The following is a 15,214-nucleotide window of genomic DNA, read 5'->3' as shown; positions in this document are numbered from 1 at the left end:
GTAATAAGCAGTCAACAAATGTTTGCTATTACTCTTTCATCTTGAATGTGTTTCTGGTCCATAGTCAATTCTTTTTCTCTCCCAAAGGTGAATTCGGTGAAGTTTGCAGTGGGCGTCTCAAAGTGCCTGGCAAGAGAGAGATCTGTGTGGCCATTAAGACGCTGAAAGCTGGTTATACAGACAAACAGAGGAGAGACTTCCTGAGTGAGGCCAGCATCATGGGACAGTTTGACCACCCGAATATAATTCACTTGGAAGGCGTTGTCACCAAATGTATGCGGGTCACTCCCTTTACAAAGCCAAGTTAGAAGTTACTGGCAAATTAAACACACATTTTCTTTCCAGGGAAATGACAGATGGAGCAGACCCACTGATTGCTAATAGGAGGAAATCAGTTCAGGACATGTCATTAATCTTGTAGTCAGCTCTAAATGGGGTCTATGGCTTAGGCTGATACCACTCTTTCCAAGGCAGCTTGTGTGAGGTTTTAGGGAAATTAATATTGCAGGTTTTTGATATGCCTCGCCATCTTTCAAATCTTTGCTAGACCCAACTGATTGTCACAGGGTAGGCGCAAGCAGATGGTAAGCAAAATAAATTTTAAGTACTTTTTACATAAAACATAACAAAATCTCACCACACCTTGCGCTGGAGGCTTCTGTTCCAGATGCAGGGAGGGGATCTTGGGAATCTTTATTAGATCGGGGGATTTGCTTGTCTGCTCTACCTGATTTATGGCGGCTGCAGTTCAGCGCCCAGGTCCAGTAACACCTGGTTGAACTTTCCTTTTTTTAGTCCATTAGTGTTCCCTGAGCCTGTGAACCACGCTTCAGTTAAAATACAACACAGCTCAACAGATGTGTTTTACAAAGCAAACCCTGAATGCATTGGGAAGGCTGGCTAAGACCAACGTACAAAATGCCATGTGGACAATGCCCCTGAAATGCTTATTACTGAAGGTGGCTCTGTTCCAGGAGCCTTAGTACCTCCTACAGTTCCTACAAGTCAAGGATCTTGTAAGCCCGGGGCTATGTCTCCAGGAAGCTAAGGTGCCTCTTATTTGATTTGAGGTGCCTGTGAAATGCATCTTCAGACAGCGGTAGGGAGGGGTTGCTCCAGTAGGTGAAGGGAAGAAGGGAGTGTAGGTTAACTCTGGACATCAGACCTGGGGCAGAGGGGGAAGTAGATAGAGCACAAGATGTAAAGCCTTTAAGAAGAGAAAACGAGGTCACTAAAATGAAAGTACAGTATACACGAGTTTGGAGGTCCCCAAACTAAAACATACATCAGAATCCTGGAAAAGTGTCAAAACAGTTTCCTGAACCTCATCCACAGAGGCTCGATTCAGCAGGTGGGGTAAGGTCCGTGCGTTCAAATTTCAGGCTCTAAGGTAAGCCAGAGGTACGGGCAGTTCCCGTGACCACACTGCGAACCTTCATTGGGCCTCGAGGCCAAAGACAGACACACCAACTAGACTGCTAGTTAAGCATGTGTCCTTGACTAGTTGCTCACATATTTCAGTTTCCTCATCTGTAAAAGGGAGTAAAAATAGAACCTGCCTTCCAGGGTTATTTTGGGTGAATTATTTAGCATACTTAGCATAATGGTTGGCATGTTAAAAAAGAAATCTAAGTGTTAACTGGTGTTACTATTTCGTAAGAAGTACATCTTGCCCCATCTTCAGAATCCTTCAGAAAGGGACCTTGAGTGTGAAGGATATATAATTTTCCCACCTAAGGTGAAGGCTATAATTAGCATAGAATAGCTCTATTTGCTTTTTAAGATTAGTTTTACAGACAGGATATTTTTCTGTTGCCTGTGGCTTTGGGGGCTGCCCTGAGTCCTTCACTACTTTAATTAAAAGATAACATTCTGTTTAAATACTTCTGCAGGTCCAGTTTCTCAAAAGGAGGCTCTGTTCAGCTTGGGGTATTTTTCCTGCCACAGACAGTGATTTTCACAGCACCTCTGTAGAAGAGAGAGGAAAAAGGGGATCTTTGTGCGAAAGTCCCACCGCGCCTCTAAAACCTACAGCTATTACAGCTGTGACTATTATAAACGACTGGGTGCATTTGCATAATGCAGATGTCACTGAATTACAAAGATTTAAAATTTCCACCGGAGGAACTGTCCCCTCCCCCTCTCTCTTCGCTGCCCACTGTGTCCCCAACCTGTTCCAGAAGAGGAACCGCCTCCCTCCGCGAGCCCAGCTTAGGCCCATTTTATAAGCCCCTTCGCTTCTGGAGACATTCATCTTTATTTCTCTTGTAGAGCTCATAAAGAGTCTGACAAATGGGTACTGTTAATAAGGAGAAAAAGGAATGCAGAAAAATTGTGAAGATGGTGCCAACACTCGGGCTCGGGAGGTGTGAGGGTGCAAAGGTGGACTGGAAGAGTGTGAATTCATTACCAGCAGTTACTTGAGTAACTTTTTAAATGGACAAGGAGACTATAAATTCTCTCCACTCCCCCCACAACCCCCGCCCGTCTTTTGGATCCTCTACTCTCTTCTCCAGAGGGGCTGGTGAAATGGAAGTAGGTGTTAATGCACCGCCAAGAAAGCCACCCTTCCTCAGGAGTTGACAAAGTATCTTTTGATGGAGGCAGGTTAATTAAGACTCATTTAGATGCGTTTGTTCTCTGTCTGGAAGACTGTGGTCCCAGATGTGGAGGGCGAACGAATCTAAGAACCAAGAGCTCCTTCCTGGTTGCGTGGATGGAGGGTGTACAGGGACCACTCTCCGCGGCCAGGGGCGGAGACGGGAGGCGGTCTCGCGCCTCCTGTGGTCTACACCGAGGTTGCTGCTTATTCTGCCAGCTTTCATTCCTCGCTCAAAAATAAAGTCTCCATGGTGTTGGTTTCTTATCCAAAACTGTTGCTTTGGAAGGATTTCTTAGACAGGACACCAAAAACACCATCGAAAACCAAATCGGTAAATTGTACTTTGTTGAATTTTAAACGTTTGCCTCTGAAACAAAGACATGCGTCCCCCCACACCACAGGAGAGTCTATTTTGATAGAGGTTCTTGGTGGGAAACGGATGAGTTTAGAATAATTCTAGTGGGTGGGGCTTAGCAGTGACATATCCCAGCCGGTTTTCCCTAAGTCCAAAGAGTCCACAATTAACAGCAATGAAAGTGTGACTCTTTTTGATTTATTATCAAGCGGACATTTTATTTTCCTCCCAGGGAATCTTTTATGTTCTCTGTGCTCTAAACCTTCCCTTAGTAAAATATTGAGAATTTACACCCCACCCTCCCCCTCACGCGTGCCCCCCTCCCCCCACCGCCCAAATCCCCTTTAGAAAAAAGGAATTTCAGACCTTGAGTCCACTGCCAGCGATTAAGAAACTAAAGAATGGTTCTTATTTCCTAAGGTCCTCAGAAAGAAAACTGAAGTGAAATAAAAGTGGTGTTTCCCCCTCTTTCCCCAAACCTTAAAATCATTTTGATTTTTTTGCCAAAAAATAAATAAGGTGGAGTGAGGAACAAGAATGTTCTAGCACTGAATTAAAATTGTCGTCTAGGAGGGAATAATTTAATGAACCTTTCCTGTGACTTTATTGCTGCTGCTGAGGATGGCTTAAGGAAACAGATAGGATACATTTGTTTATTGAAAGGAAAGGGGAAAAGAAAGGATACAGCCCCTTATCTCTGAGCAAGATAAGGAGAGAAGTTAATGTTTTGCATGCTTGAGCTTTAAGACGGGTCTGAGCAATGAGGTACCCATCATAAGCACCACTTCCTGAACTTGGGTTTCTCCAAATAGGTTAAAAACTTTCTGCGTCCATTGATTGCTTGAGCATCACGCAAGTGGTTCTTCTGGGGACAAAATAAATTAATTATCCTAAAGACTTTTTTTTTTTCCACCTTTAAACAGGCCTGCCATTTATCTTCTTCCCCTTTTACTTGAGAGAGCAATTATTCATTCATGTGCTCCCTAGATACCACAGGCCACTTTGGTTAAAGACCTTGTCAACGAGCCACGCAAAGGGTTAACCTTCCAGATGGAAGTTAAACCTACTCATCTTTTTAATATTTCATTCCTAGCTTCCCACAGCTGAGGCATAAGCTTGGCTTGTTTTAATTAAATTAGATCGCACCAGACAGGTGTCTTGGCAGTAAAATTGTGCACGGCCCATTTTGATCTCATTAACTGCAATGCTCATCAAGGGTTTGTGTTTTTCTTTCTGAAAACTCTAGGTAAACCAGTGATGATCATAACAGAGTACATGGAGAATGGTTCTCTGGACGCATTCCTCAGGGTATGTGACTATCTTATATTAAACCTAAGAATGTTGGTATTTAGAAAACTCTCAATAGACTCTTTGCATCCATTCTATTTGATGCTATTTTTTAATGGGGCAAAGGAAGAAAAGGAGAAATAGAGAATGATGTGATTTTAAAAGACTATTAAATAATCCATGTTCAATGAGGGTAGTATTTGACTTATTCTTGTATCATGGGACTGTTTGAACCATAGATTCATTACAGTTGGATAATCTCCAGCTATCACCGGAAGCAAACCCAGCTTCTTGGATATAGTCATTTTATTAGTGAATTATTGACTTTGGTCAAAAAGTCCCGGAAATAGTGTTGAGTTTGGTTGCATACCAGAGACAGATATCAAAAAAGATCCAAGTAATACAAAAGCCTGGTGAAAATTAATTTGGCCTAATGCTAATGAGATTGTTCCTCCTTCCTTTTGCATGCAGAAGAATGATGGCAGATTTACAGTCATTCAGCTGGTGGGCATGCTTCGTGGCATTGGGTCTGGGATGAAATATTTATCTGATATGAGCTATGTGCATCGAGATCTGGCTGCACGGAACATTCTGGTAAATAGCAACTTGGTCTGCAAAGTGTCTGATTTTGGCATGTCCCGAGTGCTTGAGGATGATCCAGAAGCAGCTTACACCACAAGGGTAAGGAGGATTTGCAACCTCTGGGCTTTCACTCTGAAACTCTTCCTCTCTTATTTTTGTTGCTTACGCTCTTGGTGATTTTACAAGTTTCCTCACCCTTCAGAATCTCTTCATATCCATGCACCCATTTGTGAACCATGTCTTCTAGAGAGGGATTTTGAAACAGCTTGTGTGTGTGTGATCACTTTACAAAGCCACAAAGTGGAGCTCCACTTACTGTATTTTTTTAATAGTTAATTTTTCTTCCTTTCCCTCCCTGCCTCCCTCTATCTCCCCATCCCTCCCTCCCTCCTTTCTTTCCTTCCTTCTTTTCTATTTGTTTTAGATTTTCTATTTGGTTCTCTTTTATTATTAAAAGTGATCTTATTTTAAACAAGACAAAGCAATGTTTCTAGTTGGTTGGCTTCCGACTCATGAGAGTATGTATACAAGATTTATAAAACATTTACTCTATGCTAGGTTTTCCAGTATCTAATGGCCTTCATTTTACTGCTGGTAGATAAGCCAGGATTAGGGCACAGTTAAGAGTTATCAGTATCCAGTTAATGGCTATGCTATCTTAGCTGGACCATCAGAATATAAGATACTAATGGAATAAACACAGGATCATAAAAGTTATTGGCCATTAGGGCTGACAGTGTTAAAATCAACATGAAACAGACAGTTCTAGTCAGTTAATGCTTACCATTTTGCATCTGCAATCCTAAGCACTGGATATTTGTTTGTCTGTTTGTCTTGTAGTGTTCAGTTTCTTTGGCTCTAGTTTTAATTCATACACATATCCTCTTGAACTTCCAGTGCTTCTATTTAGGAAAGAATACATCTTTATGAATGCTGAAGATCTTTTTATTTTGTCCTGATAATTAGAAAGAGAAAAGTTAAAGGAACCTTCTTGAATGATACATTTATGTAGATAAAACCTTAGCCACATACTTAAAAAAGGCAGAGGCAGCACAAGTGTCCTGTATGTAACATGCATAAATGTGATACACTGGGTTTTTGGAGTAAATTACAGTGAACCAGTGCAATTTCCAGTACAATATATTACCCTGTGTAGTAGCCCTAACAAAGCAAACTTTTAAATGATCTCCTCTTGAACAGCTTTAGGGTCCGAATTCAAGTTGAATTAATTTCCTCACATGGAACCGTAAAAAAAATTGAAACTCAATGAAACAAAAGACATTTGAGGGGGGAAAGCATTATAAACTTTTCCTGGGTAGTAGCCAGTTGCTTTACCAATTCTTCAGGGGTGTGTGTGTGTGTTCATAAGTGTTTTTTTTTTTTTTTTTCACTTTATTAAAATCAATAATGTCTCTAGCATCTGCCATTACTTGGCTTCCTCCAAGAGTCTATTTTAGTGTGTTATCTTCTAGTTATGTTGGGCGTGTTTCTCATACCTTTGTGCTGCTGGGTAACACAATTTAACCAGAAGTCAAAATGAATATCAGCTGCACCTCCATTGATAGACCATGGCAAACACATCTATCTTGTAAAACTGGAGAATTCTGCTCTTTCACAATAATGCCTTAAGAGCTTAGATAATAGGTAGGCTTTTAAAAAATAATTAAGCAGATTGCTTGTTCACTTCCCTATGACAAAAAGAAAACATCTAAGGAGAACTGTTTCTCCCTGAAAGACTTTAGTTAAAATAAACAGGTCTCCTGTTATTCTTTGGAGAGCTGTCTCAGGAGTGCTTTTGTCCTGCTTGGCAAACAGTAACAATAGTCAGAAACTAAAGTGGCACATCGCTTTAGGGAATAACTTATGGCTCGGATGTTCATAGGGTGGCAAGATTCCTATCCGGTGGACTGCGCCAGAAGCAATTGCCTATCGTAAATTCACATCAGCAAGTGATGTATGGAGCTACGGAATCGTTATGTGGGAAGTGATGTCGTATGGAGAGAGACCCTATTGGGATATGTCCAATCAAGATGTGAGTCACTGTGTTCTGCAATATATGCTTTTGGATTGAGGTTCAGGAAGTTTCACATTAGTGTATGATGGAGAGTGTGCTGAGCTTGAAATGATACATTAAACTCAGGATTCTTAATACAAATGTGTCTACTAATATAGTTAAACCTGATGGTGGTGGATTTCAGGGACCAGAATGATGTAGCCTGAACGTTTTAGCGTGGAAGGTAGATTCAATAGGCAGGTAGGTTTAGGTACACACATAGATTAGTGACATGGAACAATATTTTAACTTGGATAACTTTCAAATTCATCCTGAAATAAAATTAAACTGTGACTTTTCAGAAAATGCAAGGTTATATGAAAAACACACATTTCACATGTGATAAAATTGACATGAAATGTTTATTGGAAGAAAACTAGTGAATATTTTAAAGCTGACAGAGTTGTAATTAGAGCTTGCCCCTGGAGGACTCTAAAATAAAGCTTCACTAAATGACCCTTTGTAAATTATGCACATCCCTCTAAATGTACCATCTGGACTACTTCGTAAGGGAGTATCCACAATGCCTGCAATTTCAGAAAAGCATTCAATAATGACACTAATAAGATTCCAGAGTAATAGAATTTAATTACAAACATCTCCAGTAAGAAGGTGGTGAGGGGACCCTAGACTGGAGGGTCTTCCTAGAACATTTATTAGCTAATTCTGGAAAGGTTTTAGTTCTGGAAGAGTTAGAAATCAGATCACAATGAAATGTACAGTCTTTGAACTTTTAAAAATTTTATATATATATATATATATATATATATATATATATATATATGGTAGATTATTAGCATGGAATGTCTGCAAATGCAGGTATATTCAGTTTATATTATATTTCAGGAAAATATCATCTTTTAAAAAATTCTCTGAGATGTGGAACATTTCTTGACCATCTGCCATGTCCTGAAACACAAGGACTTGCGAAGCCTTGACAATTCAGTGAAGAACCAGGTGTACTTAAGAAACAACATGCTTGTATCGTTATCAATAAAAGAACGGTCAGAGCCATAGAGAAGCTAATTTGAACTCCATGTCTAGTGGGGCAAAAAGAATTTTCTAACCAGATTAAAAGGAATGGTCATGTTGACACTGGATTTTTTGTAAATTGTAAAGTAAGGTTCATAGCAGATGGGAATGAAGATAGCAGCTAGCGTGGCTGATAGATAATTACAAGCTGGAAAAGACTATAGACATGAATGGTGTGCAATCTAGCATTTCTTGTGCTAAGCAGACACCTTCAAGTACCTTTTTGTAGCAACATTTGATTTTGGGTTAGAGACTTTCCAAGGGACAAGGACAATAACCTGAATGAGCAAGTAATGTGTGTATTCACTTATTTAATTACTTTAAGTTTAAACTTTCCTTTGTTTTAGGTGAAAGTCATGGTCAAATGCTTATAATAGCAGAGTATCTAAAGATTTTGCTAGTTTCCCTGACCTAGATATTTTCAGACCTGTAGTTTTGATAGTTTCTATATCATATTAAAATCATTTTGGTTGTCTTAAATTTTCAGTTGTCTGCCTTTATCCATTAAAAAAACCTCTGAAACATTTCTCTCCCACAAATAATATTGATCTAGTATTCATGCATATCTGTCTTGGTGTTGGATTCTGTGTAGAACAGGAATCAATAGGAAATGTAACTGGAGAATTACTTTCATGAATAGAGTTCATTTGGCATACAGTGAATAAGTCAAAGTCACTGTTGAAAATATGTCAAACTTATCAAGATTTTTGTTGGTTTTAATCCTCTGCGCCCCCACCCCCCCCCCAAAAAATACCATTCAACAGAAAACTGAGAAAATATGTTTTGTGAACCCATAGCCATCTTCCAGGCTGGCAGTGGGTAGGGAGCTAATGAAAGAGAATCAAGCAGTCTGAGGGTTTATAACAAATTGTGTTATTCCGGCATTAGCCCAATGTGGCTTGCATTGTCATCAATTCAATATAAAATGTTTTCATCAAGTTTGGAGGCAACACCCTGCACCTGGAAAGATAAAAGAAAGTGAGGGGATCAAGCTGACCTAATGTGATTACCAGAAATAATTAGAATCATGCTCAGTAAGGTAGCATATAGAAGTCACTTTAGAAGGAAAAGTAAATTAATACCGATACAACAGGATGTTGGCAAAAATACAAGGGACAAAAAGGGCCAGAGAGCTTAATAAATCACAAGATAGATGTTCAGCTTAAACAGTGTGCTGGTTAAAAAGCCAAGAAGTCATAATGGCACACAGAAACGGGACCCAACTGTACTGACCATTTTGTGTTGAAGGCCAATTGTTCAGCAGTAAATAGGTGAATCCAATGCTGGTTGTTTTGCCAGCAACTACAGTTTTCATGGGGGTGGGAATAGACTGATTGAAAACAAATAAAACTTTAAAAAATCCCCGAACAAGCAAAAGCACCTCCAGAATCTCATAGGATACCCATAAACAAAGTTTATGAGTAGCTAAGAAATTATGAAGTAATTCCCCTCTTTAAATTTGGCATGAGTCATGCCGTATTGCATTACTGGGATTTATGCCATGAAGAAAGGGGGGTGGGGGGGTAGAGAAAAGTCAATAAGAAACATATTGTAATACCTGTGAAGACAGATTAGAAAAACCAGAATTAGAAGAAAGATTGTTGAATGATTTATTTTTGTCTTCTTAGGCAGGGAGACCACTCTGGGTAGTAAGATAATTGTCACCTACCATTTGAACTTTGTCCCTTAGATGTGTCGCAGTCCCGTTTAAAATATAAATGCCTTAAAAGAACATTTAAGATGTTTTTGCTATTACTTTTTTAAATCTACTTAGTAACGTAACATCCTTAATGAAGTCAAATGACAGCCAACTGAGACAAAGAAAGAGATACAGAATTGGCATATTGGTGTATTTTGGTCTCCCAAAAGTAGGAATGGCTGGGCATCTAGAAAGACCGAGGAGTGTGCATTTCAGAGGTTGGCAGTGTCTTCTGGATTGAGAGGTTTGGAAGGTGGTCTCAGTATTGACCCATTAGTTGTCTGAGCAAGAAGACAGAGGTGGAAAATGATGTAAAGGGATGTCCATTTTGGAGTCAACTATTAATGCTTCCTAAAGAAGGCCATTAACAGGATCATGGTCTTCTTTTACTAAGAGACCGAGCAGATCGTGAGTAGCAGAATGGGGAAGGTTGTTGCCTTGTGATTTCTGAGGGTCAGGCCAACACCATGTTGTTGATCTGATTGGGTTCTAATCACTGGACCACGGATGCATCTTCACTTTGAGAGCCTCAGGTTGGCATGGCTTGCCATCTGAGAACACCTCATAGCAACAGCTGGTTTCCCTACCCTATTGCCAGTGATAACGCAGGCCCAGCTTGGCTTCTGTGAAGAAATTGGAGAAGTTCCCATGTTCACGCTTACTGGCAGCTTAATGTGCAGGGAACTTGCTGATCAGGATGATGAACCACTGACAACAGCTTGCCTGGCAGCTTAACATACTCTGCTTTCTTCAATAGGTGATTAAAGCCATTGAGGAAGGCTATCGGCTCCCCCCTCCAATGGACTGCCCCATTGCACTCCACCAGCTGATGCTAGACTGCTGGCAGAAGGAGAGGAGCGACAGGCCTAAATTCGGGCAGATTGTCAACATGCTGGACAAACTCATTCGCAACCCCAGCAGCTTGAAGAGGACAGGGACCGAGAGCTCCAGGTGAGCCATGCTTACTTAATGGTGATGGATGACAGAGCGCCTCAGAGATGGCAGGCCAAGGCGACTCGTGTTAATTCCTGCCTTTTAGTCCGAGGTCACTTCGCAGCTCGCTGCAGCCTGGGTGGTTTCTTAGTTATTGGAGTATTTAATTATGGAAGCTCTTTTCACCATTTTGAAGAGCCAAATACCTGTCAGGCCTCAAGGAATAGTAAGAAAAACAAAAAATTCTTTTGAAAAAAAAAAAATAGCAATGAAATTACTAAAGTGCTTATTTCATGATGCTGGACCTGGAAGAGGGATAAAATGTACTTTTGAAAGATATTCAGGTTACTGGATGCTATATTTTGAAAGGGAAAAGACGTTGGGTTTGTAAAAATGTAAGGATTAGAGGATGGTTTTTTATGCACTGCAATTTTAAGTTGACTTAGGAAGTATCGATTGTCTCAAGAGATACATTAGGCTTCAGTTCTTAAAGTTTCTCTTTTCTGAGTCATTCAAGAGTAGCAGAAAACTGGATCAAGACAGAAACGGATGAAGTTGTAAAGCACGCAGATGAGTGTTCAGGAAGGGTTTTAAAAACTAAAGTGGTTGAACCCCCTGCGGAAGTTGTCGTTACTTTGTTGGGAAGAGCAGAATGAAGTGTATCAGTCCAGAAAGAAGATAAAGATACTTCAAGATCTATAGTGCAGCAGGAAGTTTTCTTCAGCGAAGCTGAGCTTTACTGGTTTAAGGTTCAGAAGACCTAGATTCCAGCGGCTTTGAAAAAGGTGTAGACCACCCTTATCAGTCAAATGATTTAAGGGGACAGGCACAGTAAGGCCAGGCCATTTAGACCTGCTTGAGGTGAAGCATCGACTCATCTCCAAATCCGCAGTTCTCAAAGGCATCTCTTTCATCATAGCCTTGTGTTAAAAATAGGAGGATGTTTTTCCCATCTACGCAAACCCTTCCCGTCTTGGCCGGAACTGAGATGTTCTCCTCTAGACTTTCTCCTCAAAGTCTAGACTCAAGATTGCACACAAAAGGATCACACTTATTATAATGCATGATAAAAAGAATTTGGAGCAAACAGCAGAAGTACCTTCTGTTCCCTTTTAGGCTTTCAGATTCCTTGGCCACTATACAAAGGGCTTAATAGTCCAGCGCATCTGCAGATAACATCGGGCTGAATTCACATGTTACTCCTGCCGCTTGGTAGCTATGTAACCTACAAAGAAAACATCTCGTGTTTCTGGGTTGGTTTCTGTTATTCCATTCACTGAAAGGGTGAAAACTGAGGGCTCTCAAGCCAGGTTTCCATGCAGCTGGCTTCTTCTTGCCCAGCGTAAACCTCCACCTTCTTCATCTCCAGCTCAAGATCCCATGTGTTGTATCTGAGGGTCCCAGGGCCAGTGTCACGGGGTTCCTACAAAGAGCCCAAAGACTTCCAGAACAAGCTTGAGCTTATTCCTTAGAGTTAATTGATATGGAGTTGAGAATAGTTTCATACTAAGGTCATCTTGGCTTTCTCAGATACCTAGAGTTTACATGTTGCCTATTAATGTCCTTGGTTTAAAGTTAGAAGTAAATGCAAACTGTTGTTCCTTGTTTAATAGTGAATATTTGAATTGGTAAATAGTCAACATTAATGTCTTAAATTCCATGTGGTAATATTTGCCATTGACTCTAAAGTGGGGGAGGAATTAAATCTTGGCTATTCTTGCCATAAAAACCTGCAGAATTTTACTTAGAAAATTGGGTATAATTGAAATAACGGACATAAAAGAAAGGTCACAAAGGCAAGCTGTTATGTGGGTGCAAAACTAATTGATAAAACAAGTCTGTTAAAATATTTACATAAAAAGTAATGCAAATGAAAATAACTTAAATAAAAACTAAAACAAAAATGGAATTGGATTAATCCTGTTATGTAGAAAAAAAAATCAAAGCATTATATTGACTTAATTTTGCTTTTAAAAGAAAATAACTTTTTTTATTTGAAAATTCAGTATTAATATACTTCTGATTTAATCATTTGTGTTCAAGCAACATAGTATCAGGGTGAAAGTCATATCAAAATGTCAAGATAAACTTCATTTCATAATTTCTAGAGAAAACAGAACATTAGGAAAATATAATTTAAGCAGCAGTGTGGTTGTATAGGTAATTATAATAAGGGTAGTATAGAATACATTGTAAAGCTCTACCCTGTGATATTAGATATTTTCATGACGATGACTTATGAGTCTGTTACTAACTACTTTTCATTAATAAATGATTTATTATATATCAATATTATAAAGAATGGCAGAATTCCTACCTTGAACTATAGTCGCTCCTAACAATGACCTAATATATAACACCTGTCCTGAGAAATGCATAAACTAATAAATAAGTTAATAAAATGTGCTCAGATTTAGCTGAAATGATTAGTTAGGAGCCCCAGCAAAGGAATACAGAAGCACATTCTACAGTCTAAACAGTGATCAAAGTGGCCATTCTTCCTTCCAGTCTTGGCACGCGTGCTGGTCAGGCATGGGTTGATTAAAGGGGATTAACTCCCTGCTGTCTCAGGTTTGTTCGAATGCACTGAGACTGCCTGCAAACTTGGCTGGAAACACGCTGGACTCAAACTCTTGCTGCTTTCTCCCTCCGTCAAGTCTGGTGGGTTGAAGCTCACAGTTTTCCTTACTCATACTTCGCTAGGGTTTCCATAGCTGCTGAACCAAAGTCTGTAATATTCAATGCCTGGCAGGGACCGGACTTTTTCCGCAAAGACTGAATCAACTTTAGCCACAAGGGCACCCCCAATCTTTACCCCAAGCTAGGATGTTAAAAGACCTGCTACGATCATTAACATACTATGAGATTCACATGCAACAGATGAAATTAAGAATAGGGTGATTGATATATGCTTTAGAAGCTTTCCTTGGTGTTTCAGTTCCCCTTGTCTGTCTCAGGCAACCTGACATCTAAGTCCTGCTGTCTCACTGATGGCTCTGTCTACACTTCCTCATTTCCAGACCTAATACTGCCTTGTTGGATCCAAGCTCCCCTGAATTCTCTGCAGTGGTATCAGTGGGTGATTGGCTCCAGGCCATTAAAATGGACCGATATAAGGACAATTTCACGGCTGCTGGTTATACCACACTAGAGGCTGTAGTGCACATGAACCAGGAGTAAGTACTCAGCGATGTAACACGAAAGGGTAAATCTAGATTTAATAGTATTTTCCCTTTTTTTTTTTTTTTTTTTTTTTTTTTGCTTTGAGCTGCATACTCATCTTACCCATTATAAAAAAAAAAAACAAAAAAAAACTGGAATGCCTTTCATTTTGATTGAGTATAATTTTACACAGCCTTTATAAAGCACCTACATTGTTGCATTAAATTGCTTAATTAAGCATTTTAATAAACCTGTCTTGTTGTGCTGTATGAATTGTGGCTGATTCATGTGTGTCTGCATGAAACCCAGAAAAGAGATCCTCAGCCCTCATAACATTACCCCCCCTCCTTTTCCTCCCTTTCCGTATAGTGACCTGGCACGGATCGGGATCACAGCTGTCACACACCAGAATAAGATTTTGAGCAGCGTCCAGGCGATGAGAACCCAAATGCAGCAGATACACGGCAGGATGGTTCCTGTCTGAGCCAGTACTGAATAAACTCAGAACTCTTGAAATTAGTTTACCTCATCCATGCACTTTAATTGAAGAACTGCACTTTTTTTACTTCGTCTTTGCCCTCTGAGATAAAAATAAAAATAAAACAATAAAACAAAACTATCTGCAGTGTTGCTTGGTGTACAGACTGCTGGAAACTGGGGCTTACCGAAATGACCACCGGCATTTGAACTCGACCTGGAACAAATCGTTTCTCAGAAGTACTTCATCCATCACCAGTTTGTAAAATACATGTACCTGTACAAATAGGACGCCGCCTCTGAGCTGTGGTGCCATGTTTGCTGCCAGACACTGAGCTTCTCTGAGACATCCTGGTCCTCTCTCCACTGGGAATTACAACCGTAGTATTTTGTTTGTGGCATCAATTACAGTCCTCCTTCTTTCACTGGAATGAAGACCGTGCCCAGGAACATTTTTGAAGGACTCACTTGTAGCCTTTAAGGCTTGGTTCACACTAGGGGGAGAAACCTAGGTGAAAACCATGTGGCTCATCAGTGTTGCTCCTTCGATACTCAGGCCACCGGGTGGATGGTGATCACATGAGGGATGAAAAGTAAAGGACAGTGGATTTCAAAACAATAAAAATTCCCAAGCACCATACACCCCCCTGTAACTGGACAAATGAGGTCTTTTTCTTTGGGCCGGAGGCTGTGCCGTACAAAGTCTTATTTGGGGGACTCTACCAGCTTACTGTAACTATCTTACAGATAGTGGACTGGGACAATCTTGAATAGGGAACTTTCACACTTCCCTTCTTTAAAGAAGCAGACCCAAATCTCCAAGGTAAGTTAAAAAGAACCAGCAATGGATCTTTTTCCAATGGAAACACTGTTTATCGGTTTTTGAAAGTTGATCTTATTTGAAACACTGAGCAGTGATTTTTTCTTTTTTTTTCCATGTCTATCTGGTAGTTTGGGATTCTTGCAATATTTCAGTTCTCTCAACAATGGGAGAGGAGACCAAAACCTGTATGGATTCCCTATTATTCTTAC

The 15,214-nt window shown here is 40.1% G+C and overlaps 1 protein-coding gene across 1 annotated transcript in view; it reads left to right on the top strand.

Moving 5' to 3' along the window:
- The window catches only part of EPHA4 (EPH receptor A4), a 66,122-nt gene extending 51,814 nt beyond the window's left edge, over positions 1-14,308 (top strand). Inside the window, exons 9-15 of the mRNA XM_090288393.1 lie at positions 88-273; positions 4,204-4,265; positions 4,716-4,925; positions 6,709-6,858; positions 10,368-10,561; positions 13,564-13,719; positions 14,075-14,308. Coding sequence (XP_090144519.1) covers positions 88-273; positions 4,204-4,265; positions 4,716-4,925; positions 6,709-6,858; positions 10,368-10,561; positions 13,564-13,719; positions 14,075-14,189 — 1,073 coding nt within the window. The 3' untranslated portion in view covers positions 14,190-14,308. The remainder of the gene's footprint in view (positions 1-87; positions 274-4,203; positions 4,266-4,715; positions 4,926-6,708; positions 6,859-10,367; positions 10,562-13,563; positions 13,720-14,074) is intronic.
- Positions 14,309-15,214: the final 906 nt, after the last annotated feature.

This window comes from Furipterus horrens, unplaced genomic scaffold, assembly GCF_987537825.1.
Source record: "Furipterus horrens unplaced genomic scaffold, mFurHor1.1.pri manual_scaffold_1, whole genome shotgun sequence".
Lineage (NCBI taxonomy): Eukaryota > Metazoa > Chordata > Mammalia > Chiroptera > Furipteridae > Furipterus > Furipterus horrens.
Note: the sequence above shows the minus strand (reverse complement) of the source record. Positions and strands in the feature narration are given on the sequence as shown.